The sequence below is a fragment of the Salmo salar genome, chromosome ssa17 (genome assembly GCF_905237065.1).
Source record: "Salmo salar chromosome ssa17, Ssal_v3.1, whole genome shotgun sequence".
NCBI lineage: Eukaryota > Metazoa > Chordata > Actinopteri > Salmoniformes > Salmonidae > Salmo > Salmo salar.
Genome location: NC_059458.1, coordinates 12,401,590 through 12,418,596, shown reverse-complemented (window position 1 = coordinate 12,418,596; position 17,007 = coordinate 12,401,590). Strand labels below are relative to the sequence as shown.

Genomic DNA, 17,007 nt, shown 5'->3' with positions numbered 1-17,007 from the left:
TGATGAGAGGAAGGAGGTCAGAGACTTAGCAGTGTGGTGTCAGAAAAACAACCTCTCCTTCCACATCAGTAAGACCAAGGAGCTGATCGTGGATTACAGGAGAAACAGGGGCGAGCATGCCCCCATCCACATCGACGGGGCTTTTGTGGAGTGGGTCTAGAGGTTCAAGTTCCTTGGCATCCATATCAATAAGGACTTAACATGGTCCACACACACCCACAGAGTCGTTAAGAGGTGATGGCAGCGCCTCTTTTCCCTTAGGAGGCTGAAAAGATTTGGCATGGGCCCTCGTATCCTCAAAAAGTTCTACAGCTGCACCATCGAGAGCATCTTGACTGGCTGCATCACCGCTTGGTATGGGATATGCACCGCCCTCAACCCTTAAAGCACTGCAGAGGGTGGTGCAGACAGCCCAGTACATCACAGGGGCTGAGCTCCCTGCCATCCAGGACCTCTATATCAGGTGGTCAGAGGAAAAATTGAAAGATTGCCAAAGACTCCAGCCACCCAAGCCATAGACTGTTCACTCTGCTACTGTTCGGCAAACGGTACCGGAGAATCGGCTCTCAGACCAAGAGGCTCCGGGATAGTTTCCACGCCCAAGCTATAAGACTGCTAAATAGTCAGACTGAATGGCATCGGAGGGGTTGGCTGCTGTTTTATGGGCTTTTAACCAACTGTCACGTCCTGACCAGCAGATGGAGCTAGTGTTTTAATTTTGGTCAGGACGTGGCATGTTTGTGTTTGTTAAATGTTGGGTTGATGATTGGGACTTCCAATTGAAGGCAGGTGTGTATAGTTGCCTTTGATTGGAAGTCCTATATAGGTGTGTGTGTTTGTCTTTGGGGTTGTGGGGAATTGTTCTGTGTTGAGCCTATGCTTTGCCAGACTGTTTGTTGGTTGTTCGTTCATTCTCATGGTTTGTTATTTTGGCATTCATTTTGATAGTGAATAAAAGTCAAGATGAGCCTGCACATACCTGCTGCGTTTTGGTCCTCTTCTCTCCAGTACGACATTTTCAAGGATGAGTACAACTTATTTTATGACAGAATTCCCCACCAACAAAGGACCAAGCAGCGGAAGAAGGCTGGCGAGGTAAGGGAGACCGAGAGGCACCCCCAATAATTTTTTAGGGGGGGGCACAAGGGCTGTTTGACGGGGCAAGAGCTGCCCGCCAGTCAACAGTCGCCAGAGCTGCCCGCCAGTCAACAGTCGTCATCAGAGCTGCCCGCCAGTCAACAGTCGTCGTCAGAGCTGCCCGCCAGTCAACAGTCGTCGTCAGAGCTGCCCGCCAGTCAACAGTCGTCGTCAGAGCTGCCCGCCAGTCAACAGTCGTCAGAGCTGCCCGCCAGTCAACAGTCGCCAGAGAGGTCAGACTGCGCTGAACTGCCGGAGAGGCCAGACTGCGCTGAACTGCCGGAGTGGCCAGACTGCGCTGAACTGCCGGAGTGGCCAGACTGCGCTGAACTGCCGGAGTGGCCAGACTGCGCTGAACTGCCGGAGTGGCCAGACTGCGCTGAACTGCCGGAGTGGCCAGACTGCGCTGAACTGCCGGAGTGGCCAGACTGCGCTGAACTGCCGGGCGTGGCCAGACTGCGCTGAACTGCCGGCGTGGCCAGACTGCGCTGAACTGCCGGCGTGGCCAGACTGCGCTGAACTGCCGGCGTGGCCAGACTGCCCTGAACTGCCGGCGTGGCCAGACTGCCCTGAACTGCCGGCGTGGCCAGACTGCCCAGACTGTCCCGAGTTGCCAGACTGCCCCGACTGTCCCGAGTTGCCAGACTGCCCCGACTGTCCCGAGTTGCCAGACTGCCCCGACTGTCCCGAGTTGCCAGACTGGCCCGACTGTCCCGAGTTGCCAGACTGGCCCGACTGTCCCGAGTTGCCAGACTGGCCCGACTGTCCCGAGTTGCCAGACTGCCCCGACTGTCCCGAGTTGCCAGACTGCCCCGACTGTCCCGAGTTGCCAGACTGCCCCGACTGTCCCGAGTTGCCAGACTGCCCCGACAGCCTGGAACGGCCTGCACCTGAGCCACCTCCAGGATAGGTGGGTTGGGGAGGGAGGGTGTAGCACAGTGCCGTCGTTGACGGCAGCCACCCTCCCTTCCCTCCCTTATGGTTTAGGGGTTATTGTTTGTTGGGTTTTTGTTGGGGTATTGGGGATTTTCTTGTTTTTCTTTTTTAGGTGCATTCCGGGGTCTGCACCTTGAGGGGGGGGTACTGTCACGTCCTGACCAGCAGATGGAGCTAGTGTTTTAATTTTGGTCAGGACGTGGCATGTTTGTGTTTGTTAAATGTTGGGTTGATGATTGGGACTTCCAATTGAAGGCAGGTGTGTATAGTTGCCTTTGATTGGAAGTCCTATATAGGTGTGTGTGTTTGTCTTTGGGGTTGTGGGGAATTGTTCTGTGTTGAGCCTATGCTTTGCCAGACTGTTTGTTGGTTGTTCGTTCATTCTCATGGTTTGTTATTTTGGCATTCATTTTGATAGTGAATAAAAGTCAAGATGAGCCTGCACATACCTGCTGCGTTTTGGTCCTCTTCTCTCCAGTACGACATTTTCAAGGATGAGTACAACTTATTTTATGACACCAACCATGCAATTTTGTTTGTTAAAGTTTTTTTATTTTGTACATAATGTTGCTACTACCCTCTCTTATTACCGAAAAGAGCTTCTGGAAATGAGAACAGCGATTACTCATCTTGAACTGGACAAAGAATTTCTCTTTAATAAGTTGGACGAAAGGGATTTACTCCAGACAACTGAACAGGCCCTCATCCCGTCATTCGCAGGAGAAAGAGACGGAAAAGGTATTGCGGAAGGAGATCAGGGTGCCTTGTGAGGATCCGCCGATGAGTGGCTAATCTGCCTTTGCCATCGGTACTATTGGCCAACATACAATCGCAGGATAAAAAATTAGACGAACTAAAAGCATGTATATTCTACCAACGGGACATTAAAAACTGTAATATCTTATGTTTCACCGAGTCATGGCTGAACGATGACAAGAATAAGATACAGCTGGCGGGTTTTTACACTGTATCGGCGGTCTATGTATATTTGTAACAACAGCTGGCGCACGGTATCTAAGGAAGTCTCAAGGTTTTGTTCGCCTGAAGTAGAGTATCTCACGATAAGCTGTAAAGGTGGTCTATCTACCTAATGAGTTTTCATCTGTATTTTTCGTAGCTGTCTACATACCACCACAGACCGATGCTGGCACTAAGACCGCAGTCAATGAGCTGTACACCGTCATAAGCAAACAGGAAAATGCTCATCCAGAGGCAGCGCTCCTAGTGGCCGGGGACTTTAATGCAGGGAAACTTAAATCCATTTAATTTCTACGAGCATTTCTAGACCACCTTTACTCCACACACAGAGACGCGTACAAAGCACTCCCTCACCCTTCATTTGGCAAATCTGATCATAATTCTATCCTCCTGATTCCTGCTTACAAGCAGGAACTCGGCCAATAAAAAAGTGGTCAGATGAAGCAGATGCTAAGCTACAGGACTGTTTTGCTAGCACAGACTGGAATATGTTACGGGATTCTTCCGATGGCATTGAGTACACCACATCAGTCACTGGCTTCATCAATAAGTGCATCTGACGTCATCCCCATAGTGACTGTACGTAATGTACATACCCCAACCAGAAGCCATGGGTTACAGGCAACATCCGCACTGAGCTAAAGGGTAGAGCTGCCGCTTTCAAAGAGTGGGACTCTAACCCGGAATCTTCCGACAAACCATCAAACAGCCAAAGACTAAGATCGAATCGTACTACGATGCTCGTCGGATGTGGCAGGGCTTGCAAACTATTACAGACTACAAAGGGAAGCACAGCCGAGAGCTGCACAGTGACATGAGCCTACCAGGTGAGCTAAATTACTTCTATGCTCACTTCGAGGCAAGTAACACTGAAACATGCATGACATGCATGAGAGCTGTTCCGGACGACTGTGTGATCACGCTCTCCGCAGCCGATGTGAGTAAGACCTTTAACTTCATTAGGGTAGGGGGCACTATTTTCACCTCCGGATGAAAAGCATCCCCAAAGTAAACTGCCTGCTACTCAGGCCCAGAAGCTAGGATATGCATATAATTGGTAGATTTGGATAGAAAACACTCAAAAGTTTCCAAAACTGTTAAAATAATGGCAAAAACCTGAGAAAAATCCATCCAGGAAGTAAGATTTTTTTATTTTTGTAGTTTTCTATTGAATGCCATTACAGTATCCATTGACTTAGGACTCAAATTGCACACCCTATGGCTTCCACTAGATGTCAACAGTCTTTAGAAACTGTTTCAGGCTTGTATTCTGAAAAATGAGGGAGTAAGACCACTTTGACTGAGTGGACCATTCAGTGTCAGAGGTTTTTCATGCGCGCGATTGAGAGCACGCCTTACTCGTTTTCCTTTTATATTGACAAAGCTTTTGTACGGTTGAAATGTTATTGATTATTATGACTAAAAACAATGTGAGGATTGTTTATAAACAACATTTGACATGTTTCTACTAACTTGACTGATACTTTTCAGATTTTTTGTCTGTCTGTTGTGACTGCCTTTGAGCCTGTGGATTACTGAACAAAATGCGTGAACAAAACTGAGGTTTTTGGATATAAAGAGGGACTTTATCGAACAAAATGAACATTTATTGAGTAAATGGGAGTCTTGTGAGTGCAACCTATGAAGATCATCAAAGGTAAGTGATTCATTTTATCACTATTTCTGACTTGTGTAACTCCTCTACTTGGCTGGTAACTGTTTGTAATGATTTGTCTGCTGGGCGCTGTTCTCAGATAATCGCATGGTATGCTTTCGCCGTAAAGCCTTTTTGAAATCTGACACCGTGGTTGGATTAACAAGAAGCTAATCTTTAAACCGATGTATAACACTTGTATGTTTTATGAATTTTTACAATGAGTATTTCTGTTTTTGAATTTGGCGCTCTGCAACTTCACTGGATGTTTGCCAGGTAGGACGGTAGTGTCCCACACCCCCTAGAGAGGTTAAACAGGTCAACATTCACAAGGCCGCAAGGCCAGACGGATTACCAGGACGTGTACTCCGAGCATGCGCTGACCAACTGGCAAGTGTCTTCACTGACATGTTAACCTCTCCCTGTCTGAGTCTGTAATACCAACATGTTTCAAGCAGACCACCATAGTCCCTGTGCCCAAGAACACTAAGGTAACCTGCCTAAATGACTATCGACCCGTAGCACTCACGTCTGTAGCAATGAAGTGCTGGTCATGGCTCACATCAACACCATTATCCCAGAAACCCTAGACCCACTCCAATTTGCATACTGCCCCAACAGATCCACAGATGATGCAATCTCTATTGCACTCCACACTGCCCTTTCACACCTGGACAAAAGGAACATCTATGTGAGAATGCTATTCATTGACTACAGCTCAGCGTTCAACACCATAGTGCCCTCAAAGCTCATCACTAAGCTAAGGACCCTGGGACTAAACACCTCCCTCTGCAATTGGATCCTGGACTTCCTGACGGGGCGCCCCAAGGCGGTAAGGGTTGGTAACAACACATCCGCCACGCTGATCCTCAACACAGGGGCCCCTCAGGGGTGCGTGCTCAGTCCCCTCCTGTACTCCCTGTTCACTCATGACTGCATGGTCAGGCACAACTCCAACACCATCATTAAGTTTGCCGATGACCCAACAGTGGTAGACCTGATCACCAATAACGATGAGACAGCATATAGGGAGAAGGTCAGAGACCTGGCCGTGTAGTGCCAGGACAACAACCTCTCCCTCAACGTGATCAAGAGTAAGGAGATGATTGTGGACTTCAGGAAACAGCAGAGGGTGCACCCCCTATCTACATCGACGGCAGCGCAGTGGAGAAGGTTGAAAGCTTCAAGTTCTTTGGCATACATTTCACTGACAAACTGAAATGGACCACCCACACAGACGATGTGGTGAAGAAGGCACAACAGAGCCTCTTCAACCTCAGGATGCTAAAGAAATGTGGCTTGGCACCTAAAACCCTCACAAACTTTTACAGATGCACAATTGAAAGCATCCTGTCAAGATGTATCACTGCCTGGTACGGCAATGCTCTCCAGAGGGTGGTGCGGTCTGCCCAACGCCCAACGCAGGGCAAACTACCCGCCCTCCAGGACACCTTCAGCACCTGCTGTCACAGGAAGGCCAAAAAGATCATCAAGGACATCAACCACACAAGCCGCTGCCTGTTCACCACGCTATCATCCAGAAGGTGAGTTCAGTACAGGTGCATCAAAGCTGGGACCGAGAGACTGAAAAACAGCTTCTATCTCAAGGCCATCAGACTGTTAAACAGCCATCACTAGCACATTAGAGGCTGCTGCCTATAGGCATAGACTAGAAATCACTGGCCACTTTAAGGAATGGAACACTAGTCACTTTAATAATGTTTACGTATCTGGCATTACTCATCTCATGTAATATACACTGTATTCTATACTATTCTACGGTATCTTAGTCACTTAATAATGTTTACATATCTTGCATTACTCATCTCATATGTATATACTCTATTCTATACTATTCTACTGTATCTTAGTCCGTTCTGACATTGCACGTCCATATGTATATAGTCTTAATTCATTCCTGCTTAGATTTGTGTGTATGTTGTGTAATTTATTAGATATTACTTGTTAGATATCACTGCACTGTCGGAGCTAGAAGCACAAGCATTTCGCTACACCCGCAATAACATCTGCTAAACATGTGTATGTGATGGATTTTACAATTTGATTTGATGTATATATTACCTCAACTAACCGGTGCCCCCGAACATTGACTCTGTACCGGTACCCCCTGTCTATAGCCTCGCTATTGTTATTTTACTGCTGCTCTTTAATTATTTCTTACTTTTATTTCGTATTTTTTTGGTTATTTTTCTTAACCGCATTGTTGGTTAATGGCTTGTAAGTAAGCATTTCACTGTAAGGTCTACACTTGCATGTGACAAATAAAATGTGATTTAAATAGTAAATTAATGGTACCCAATCTATCTGCATTGACCCTATCTTGCATTGACCCTACGCACACTCACTTGACAAAATATACACAGCATGTACACACTCACTCACACACATACATTGACACTCAAAACCCATACTCATACACATTCACTACATATGCACAAATAGACATAACACACACACACACACATACCATACCAAATCAACACAAACACACAAACATTTATCTATCCTGATGCCTAGTTACTTTACCCTGCCTTCATGTAAACTCAGCAAAAAAAGAAGCATCCCTTTTTCAGGACCCTGTCTTTCAAAGATAATTCGTAAAAATCCAAATAACTTCACAGATCTTCATTGTAAAGGGTTTAAACACTGTTTCCCATGCTTGTTCAATGAACCATAAACAATTAATGAACATGCACCTGTGGAATGGTCATTAAGACACTAACAGCTTACAGACTGTAGGCAATTAAGGTCACAGTTATGAAAACGTAGGACACTAAAGAGGCCTTTCTACTGACTCTGAAAAACACCAAAAGCGAGATGCCCAGGGTCCCTGCTCATCTGTGTGAACATGCCTTAGGAATGCTGCAAGGAGGCATGAGGACTGCAGATGTGGCCATCCTGTACCTGCGGGACAGGTACAGGATGGCAACAACAACTGCCCGAGTTACACCAGGAACGCACAATCCCTCCATCAGTGCTCAGACTGTCCGCAATAGGCTGAGAGAGGATGGACTGAGGAGGGTGAGGGCTAGGGCCAATCCCCCTCAGAAATGTCAGGGAACTTGCAGGTGCCTTGGTGGAAGAGTGGGGTAACATCCCACAGCAAGAACTGGCAAATCTGGTGCAGTCCATGAGGAGGAGATGCACTGCAGTACTTAATGCAGCTGGTGGCCACACCAGATACTGACTGTTACTTTTGATTTTGACCCCCCTTTTGTTCAGGGACACATTTTTTCCATTTCTGTTAGTCACATGTCTGTGGAACTTGTTCAGTTTATGTTTCAGTTGTTGAATCTTGTTATGTTCATACAAATATTTACACATGTTAAGTTTGCTGAAAATAAACGCAGTTGACAGTGGAGAGGACATTTCTGTTTTTGCTGAGTTTACATATCTACCTGAAATACTTTGTACTTTGCACATTAATCTGGTACTGGTACTCTCTGTAAATAGCTCCATTCTTGTGTATTTTATTTTATTTTATTTCTTGTGTTACTATTTTATTTGTATTATTATTTGGAAACTCATGCATCATTGGGAAGGGCTTGTAAGCAAGCATTTCACGTTAAAGTTTACACCAGTAGTAAATAAAATACAAATATTGGTTACATACACATATTTAGCAGATGTTATTGCGGGTGTAGCGAAATGCTTGTTTTCCTAGCTCCAACACTGCAGTAATATTCGGCGCATGTGACAAATAAAAATGTATTTGAGTTGATATAGTACTAGGGAAGCTCTAATGCAAAACATAATATTCCTATCATAATCTGTAGGCTAAACTGATCACAATATAATATGACTATAGGCCTAAAACAATTAGCTACATAAGGACCATATCATTTTTGGTTTTAATTCATGTAGGCTAATAGAATAGCTCTGTATGTGACACTGTGTTCTGAGGACCACCAAGCTGTTCCAAAATCCTGTGATCCACAATATCGGGGACATCTGTTTCAGTGCAGATTTTGCACTCCCATGACAATTGTGTTGTGTCCTTAAATGTTTATAGCAGTTCCAGCCACATTGCGGAACGAACCTCAGGGGGGAGAGTATGGGCAGTTCATGTCCTCACTCAGAGCAAAGGGTTCATGTTTTTCAAACTCCACATGTCTCTTGTAGCCTTTTATGCAAAAATATTATGGATTCTTGTAAGAGGGTTCACTTTGGGATAACTTTTTAACTCATTACACAACACTGTGTGTGTGTGTGTGTGTGTGTGTGTGTGTGTGTGTGTGTGTGTGTGTGTGTGTGTGTGTTTGTGTTTTGTCCTGTCCTCTCATCCTCCCTCTCAGGAGCAGCCACAGTGGTCCACCACCATAGATGGTATCTTCCCATAAATGATCTGCTCCATGCGGTTGAAGTAGAGCATGTTGATGGGGGACATTTTAGTTGGAGTACAACAGGGCCCTGTGGTACCCCGGGGGTTAGCCTTGTTCACCAGGTGAGTGTGGGGGTACTTCTGGAGGTGCATGTACTCACACTCTCCAGAGCAGTAGTTGGCTTTGTAGCGTTTGGGGGCAATGATCCAGTCCCACCCAAAGGCCTCAAAGTCAACAGTGAGGGGGTAGCGGCAGCACCGTGTCTCTGAGGACTCTTCATCACAGTCCAGGCCTGAGGCCCTCCGGGAACGTTTTAGGTTGTCCAATATCTTCACCTCCACGAAGGGTTGCTGTGAATGGAATGACAATAAGAATGAAATCCAAAACAAAACACCACTGCAAACATCTGGTGGCATAACTCTGATGGAATGAAATCTCCACTGTGGATGGATTATGTGTATACATGGTTATCAATAATAATATATTTGTTTAAACCTTGTAACCAACCTATTATGATGCCTAAAGGCAAAATCACTTTCCAAATCATTATGATATAATTACATTCCAGATGGTAGTCAGCCTACACTGTAGGCCTGTACTTACCAGTCCCTCTTCTCCCAGCTCCGCTACCGTGACTGCCAAGTCCTGCCCTTTCGAATCATAAGCTTTGATCTCGAGACCATAATGAGTTTCTGGCTGACGAAGCCAGGTTTTGAGTAATTGATTGATGTCTACACTTTGCCAAGAGCTTGCACCAGAAGCCACATCGATCTTCAGGGAGAGGATCCGTATGCGTGAGTTTCCCTCAGTGGTTGCTTTTATGCGGGAGATTTGCAAGAAGACAGTTGTGACTGTGTCAGCTGGTCGCAGGTGCACCCAAAGTTGTGCATGTAAAATGTTGTTAGGTCGAATCTTCGGACTGAGATTGAAGAAACAACAAGATGGTATTCCTTCTTGTTGTGACATTGGTCCAGCTAAAAAGAGAAGAGTTAGAATAAGTCCCAGTTTTGTCTATTTGGAACCCAATTAAGCACAGCACACCGGTGAATTTACGCACAGACTTTTCTGGTTGCATGGCACATGGCAGGCATAAACTACCCACTTTTGTATGAGCAAATACTTCATTACTTACGTTTTGCCATGGTTATGATCGTTTCAGTGGTGGCACGCTCCTCATCCTCCACACGATGCTCATACTGGTCTATAAGTTGTGTCAAGGGAGGCGCTTTCGGTAAGAGCTGCCTGATCATTTCTCGGCTGATGTTTGGAGCCTGCTCGAGCCTCAGAATGCTGAGAATTTGGGATCTGATGTTGTGGAGTCTCATTTGTCTGCTCTGCTCTCTGAACTCGCAGTTTGAGCATTGCTGTACTTCTCCCTCTTCTGTTGTTACGTTGGCTAGGCGCCTCGTGGTTTCATTCATCCCCATGGTGGTGCCAAGTACACCTAAGAGTGTCAGGTAAAGCATAAATTGCATCCTGTCACTTGTCTTTTTAATCCCACTTTGGACAGAATAGCCTATTCCAAGCCTATATAACACAGTGACAAATATTTTAATGACTATTTTTTATAATCTCCCCATCTCCCTTTTATGATTCTGATTGGCTACATTAGAGATGAATGTTTTGTTTCAGTTTTAAAGAGATAGGCAGCTTTAAAATGCTACAGGCCAATTACTGAAAGCATGTAAAATCTGTAGCTATGTTTCCATCTTATTGGCAACAGATTTTCATGCGAATATTCTAGACTCCACTTAAAGAAAATATAAAAATGTTCCACCTGTGGTGTGTTTCCACCAAAATGACTGGTTGTGAATACAAATCAGTGCCTGATGACGTAGTGCACACAAAATGTACGCCTACTTTTTCACTAATGTTTTTTTATTCCATCGCATTTTCAACACTAGCGTAATTTTGTCACAAAATCTGTTGCATTAAATAGCAAATGTGCACTGGCGATTTTAGCATGTAAATCTTGGTGGGGCAAAACATTTTAATAAATGTGGGATGTATGCCAGCAATGCCACTACACATCACTAAACAATACATTAATTGCACTATAACGGTGACAAACTGTCCCCACAAACTGTTAGGGCCTACATAAAGCTGTCCCAACAGCAGTCCTAACGTCTTACAACAGAGCCTTGTCTGGCAGGGAAACAGTTCATTCAGCCTCATTTACTGCCTTTTAAAAAACATAACAGATATGGCTGACTTGCTTAAACAAATGTGGTTTCTAAAGGCAAATGAGATGTACAAACTATGACATAAAGGGACGACAAGCAGATAAGAGGCAATCCGTAATTTTGATTAAAACATTAATGAGTGAGCTAGGATGGACGTAGTCAATTTAACTATTTGTTTAGCACTTTTAAAATGTACAGCGACAGAATTCAGAACATGAGCCGTTCTTACAGTGTTCTCCCTGTACACCAAGTCAGAACCGTGGGATAAATAAAGGGGCCATATAAGCAGACAACGAAAGCTCTTACAAAATTAGATGATTACATTTCTCTTAAACAGGTTATAGGCTACATGTGTACCACCATGTCAGAACAGTAGGCGAAATTAAGAGGGGTACATAGACCAAATTATTAGGGTGAGGCACATGGGCTACTAACATCTTACTACACAACATACACTTAGTATTACTTTCTTAGCTACAGTGTACATATCTCCCTGGCATATTACATAATTTATACCAGCAGCATACAAGACATTTTTGCACTCACCTTGTTGTGCTGTGCTCACTTGAACAGGAAGGTGGCACGGCGGTCCTTCGTGGGCAAATTTTGTCATCAAAGTCTGGCATTCTCTGGATTTATGGTGCTTTCAAGACAACTGGGAACTCTGAAAATAACAAGTTTGAATCATGATGACGTCATTGATCTTCAGGTTGTAACTTTAGAAAGAGGCCCGAGTTCCCTACTTACAATTGCGAGTTGGATGACTGTTCAAAACGGATTTCCCAGTCGGAGCTCGTTTTTTCCAGAATTCCCAGTTGTCTTGAACTCACTGAAGTCAAGTTTTTGCAGTTCTGAGTTAATAGTTGTTTTGAGCGCAGCACAAATCATGCTTCATTGACAGCATGGCCAATGTTGAATGTTTATCATTTTAAACTTGGAAAGAGACACTTGATCCCAGATGTGGGACCACACACATTCCACTGAATAGCAGGCTAGTGATTGCTTTGCAAAGCTTGCACTTAGCCGCTGTCACTGATTCATTCCAAATGACTCATTGTTGAATTTGCGATTTCCAACGTGTTGTGTAATATTAATGTCCAATGGCTGATGAGCACCGATATGTTTTATCTATAATTTCTCTTAATTTTTTCTCTTCATATGACAAGGATTAAAAAGGATTTGCCAGTAGATTGTTGACTTTATTCATGATGATGACTGCTGGCTAACATTTTGAAAGTATGATGTTGACATGATCAGTCCAATAAAAGCGAATGTAGATGTAACGTGATTTGACATCATTTTATATGTGGCCAATGACCTTGAGCCTTCTTGGATGGGCACTTCTAATGTAACTCTATGGCAGCACCCAAAAGGCTTGCAGTTTATTAGGCTACAGATGGAATAAGTTATGATAAACTTCACAGAGTGGTTAAAGTGCCCAGCCATCCCTTTACTTAGGTTTGTGTGTATTAGGTAGTTGTTGTGGAATTGTTAGATTGTAGTAGAGTTAAAATGGTTATTCCAGCAAACTTCAAATTATTAGAATAGTACACAACGCAGAACAGAACAATCAGGTTGAGGGTCAGTGGCCAAAGCCCGCGAACAGGAATATTCCAAGTTCAGACAGAAGGGGGGAGTCAGATCGCTATGATCGCCAGGAACTTTACTTTTGGTTTCTAATTTTAATTGTTGCGCTACTGGTGATGCCTGTTGATGTTAGGTAGGCAGCTACAGTAGCTGAATGATGTTAACATCTTCGTGTTTTGTTTCATTAAATGTATTTTATTTTATCTGGGTGCTTACGTCACCTACTAACACCCTGGTACTACCCATAGCTCCCGCTCTCCTCAGTCTGAGAAAACACTGAGAGAGAAAGGTATGGGTTGCAGATTACTCCTTTTTAGAAGTCCGTAACGTGAAATAAATAAAACGTCCCAAGGTTAATGCTGTAGATATTGTTATAAGGGGGTAGTAAGGATAGTCAGTTTTACGAGGGTATGTTTGGCAGCATGAGTGAAGGAGGCTTTGTTGCGAAATAGGAAGCCAATTCTAGATTTAATTTTGGATTGGAGATGCTTAATATGAGTCTGGAAGGAGAGTTTAAAGTCTAGCCAGACACCTAGGTATTTATAGTTGTCCACGTATTCTAAGTCAGAACCGTCCAGAGTAGAGATGCTAGACGGGCGGGCAGGTGCGATCGGTTGAAGAGAATGCCTTTCGTTTTACTTGCATTTAAGTGCAGTTGGAGGCCATGGAAGGAGAGTTGTATGGTTAGTTAACACAGTGTCCAAAGAAGGGCCAGAAGTATACAGAATGGTGTCGTCTGCGTAGAAGTGGATCAGAGAATCATCAGCCGCAAGAGCGACATCATTGATGTATACAGAGAAAAGAGTCGACCCGAGAATTGAACCCTGTGGCACCCCCATAGAGACTGCCAGAGGTCTGGACAACAGGCCCTCCGATTTGACACACTGAACTCTATCTGAGAAGTAGTTGGTGAACCAGGCGAGGCAGTCATTTGAAAAACCAAGGCTGTTGAGTCTGCCGATAAGTTCCTAACTTCCCTGAAAAGTTGCATATCGCTGGGGCTATTCGATGCTAATGCAGTACGCCACAGGATGTTTTTTGTGCTGGTCAAGGGCAGTCAGGTCTGGAGTGAACCAAGGGCTATATCTGTTCCTGGTTCTACATTTTTTGAATGGGGCATGCTTATTTAAGATGGTGAGGAAAGCACTTTTAAAGAATAACCAGGCATCCTCTACTTACGGAATGAGGTCAATATCTTTCCAGGATACCCGGGCCTGGTCGATTAGAAAGGCCTACTCGCTGAAGTGTTTTAGGGAGCGTTTGACTGTGATGAGGGGTGGTCGTTTGACCGCGGACCCATTACTGACGCAGGCAATGAGGCAGTGATCGCTGAGATCCTGGTTGAAGACAGCAGAGGTGTATTTAGAGGACAGGTTAGTCAGGATGATATCTAGACTATTTCTGGAAAGGTGGATTTTTAAAAGTAGAAGCTCGAACTGTTTGGGCACAGACCTGGATAGCATGACAGAACTCTGCAGTAGATTGCAACTCCACCCCCTTTGGCAGTTCTGTCTTGGAGGAAAATGTATACACATACATAAAGGCATTTTTCAGCTATGATTTTACCACTCAGAATCCAGAATGGATATGACAATGGGGCCAGCACAGGACCTAATACACCCTTACAACAATCTACTTTTTGATCTTCTTGACTTCTTATCTGGTAAACTGCTACTGTGTGTCAAGAAAAGAGCCCCATTAGGGGTTAGTGTACTCCAGTAAAAAAGGGCTGGTTTAGATTAGACACTATTGCCCTGTGTCCCCGTTCATAGGGGCATGAGAGACTAGTCACTGGTAGAATTGAGTTGGCACTTTATTGGCCCAAACACCCACAGACCCACAAGGTTGAGGTTACTCATGGACAGTAATTAGTACATTTTCTTTTTTGCATTGACGCATTGTGTCTTCTAACTGTCCAAGAATAGGATCCAAAGTGTTAGGAAATATTTGTTCCCATAAATACAAAGGAGGATGTCTTTCCTCATACCTCTGGCACTTTAGTCAGACTGCCAGACTGTGCAGCACAGAGCCAATCAGGAGAGAATACATACAGGTCAACGGTGCCAATTGAAAGTCAAGGGGTGTGTCTGTGCCTTTTGGATTACTCTCTCTTTACAGAGAACCCCTGTGGTTCAAGTCAAGAGCTACCCTTCCCATTTCAGTCTGCTCTGCGCATGTCTGAAAGTGACAGAGCCAGCAGCCAAGAGAGTTTTTCCCAGTATGTCATAAAAAATGATTACACTTATGAATATATGTAAAATGCTAGTATGTATTAGATCCAGTACAATGGAATAACTAAGACCTGAATTTGAATGCAGTGTTCCGATTCCTCCTTCTCTTTCTGTCCAGCAGGGTCAACCAAAAACACTTGGCCTGATGGTTCATGCAGATACTGGGGAAGCAATATAGAAATGTATTGATCCCTTAAATGATTTTACTATTAAATGACCCATATCACAACGCTCATACCTCTTCACAAAATGTACCTAAATCAATTTTGGAAAAAGGATTTTACTCACGAAAGACGTAGGAATGTATTTTTCAGTTAGAAATAACTATTTTCATCAGAAAAACGAACCCTCAAATGCACTATTGCATTTTGTAAGTTGTCTGCAGGTGGCTTGTTGTGAATGCACTCAAATATCAAGTCATTATAAGGTTATGGAAACTGTTCTAATACTCAACGTATAAGGATTTGTCTTAATGTACAGTATATGAAAGTGATGCTATGAAAAGGATTCTTTCACCTTATCAAGCTCACTGTGACTGACAAATCACTGCCTATTACTGTGATTAAAAAGAGCTCATGAAACATTGTTTTTCATGAGGCCTACCTGTGCGCCTGCCTTTAAGCACCTCTGTTTGAACACCTCTCCTGTCATTGATCCATACCACATACAGCCATTTGCGGATCTTTTCAGTGTCCATGTGAAAGATAGTTATTGCGAGGCTGGAACATTTGTTAACTTAAAAAAAGAAATGAACACCCATGTGAAATGAGGGCCTGCAAAGCTTACAGATTTAAGTCTAATAGCATGATATGAAAGTAGACAAACATCAGAGTGTGCGATATGAAGGTACAGTCAGTGGACATTCTGAACCTTGTTTGAGGTCAGTATGTCACATGACCAAGGAGCTATTGAAATTTTACATTTTGAAAAATTAATGTATAATCCTGTGAGATGAAAATGGACAAACTAAAGGGTGTGCAATATAGAAGGGTAGTCAGTGGACATACTGAACCTTATTTGAAGCCTCTCCTTCCAGTTCTCTGCTGCCAATGACTGGAACGAAATACAAAAATCTCTGAAACTGGAAACACTTATCTCCCTCACTAGCTTTAAGGACCAGCTGTCAGAGCAGCTCACAGATCACTGCACCTGTACATAACCCATCTATAAATAGTCCAAACAACTACCCTCTTCCCCTACTGTATTTATTTATTTATTTTGCTCCTTTGCACCCCAGTATTTCTACTTTGCACACTAATCTGTCAAATCTACCATTCCAGTGTTTTTAATTGCTATATTGTATTTACTTCGCCACCATGGCCTATTTATTGCCTTTACCTCCCTTATCTCACCTCATTTGCTCACAATGTATGTAGACTTATTTTTCTACTGTATTATTGACTGTATGTTTGTTTTACTCCATGTGTAACTGTGTTGTTATATGTGTCGAACTGCTTTGCTTTATCTTGGTCAGGTCTTAGTTGTAAATGAGAACTTGTTCTCAACTTGCCTACTTGGTTAAATAAAGGTGAAATAAAATAAATGTAAAAAATTAGGTCACATGACCAAGGAGCTATTGAAATTTTAAATTTTGAAAAATGCATGTAAAATCATGTGAGATGGAAATGGACAAACTAAAGGGTGTGCAATGTGTAGGCCCACTGAGTGGACATTCTGAACCTTGATTGAAGTCACTAGGTCACATGACCAAGTAGTTATTGAAATGTTACATTTAGAAAAATTCATGTAAAAATGTGTGAGATGAAAATGGACAAACTAGAGGGTGTGCAATATAGAAGGGTAGTCAGTGGACATTCTGAACCTGGTTTGAGTTCAGTAGGTCATATGACCAATGAGCTATTGAAATTCAAAAATGTAAATAAATAATTAAAATTAGTGCGAGATGTAAATCGACGAAAAATAAATGTGTGCAATGTGTGTCTATGCCAGTGTGTCTA

The 17,007-nt window shown here is 43.6% G+C and overlaps 1 protein-coding gene across 1 annotated transcript; it reads right to left on the bottom strand.

Moving 5' to 3' along the window:
* Positions 1–8,034: 8,034 nt before the first annotated feature.
* Positions 8,035–10,574, bottom strand: LOC106575216 (growth/differentiation factor 8). Its single transcript, XM_014151576.2, has 3 exons — positions 10,181–10,574; positions 9,652–10,022; positions 8,035–9,398 (listed from the first exon to the last, which is right to left on the bottom strand). The coding sequence occupies exons 1-3, from the start codon at positions 10,521–10,523 to the stop codon at positions 9,018–9,020; spliced, it is 1,095 nt and encodes a 364-aa protein (XP_014007051.1). The 5' UTR covers positions 10,524–10,574; the 3' UTR covers positions 8,035–9,017.
* Positions 10,575–17,007: the final 6,433 nt, after the last annotated feature.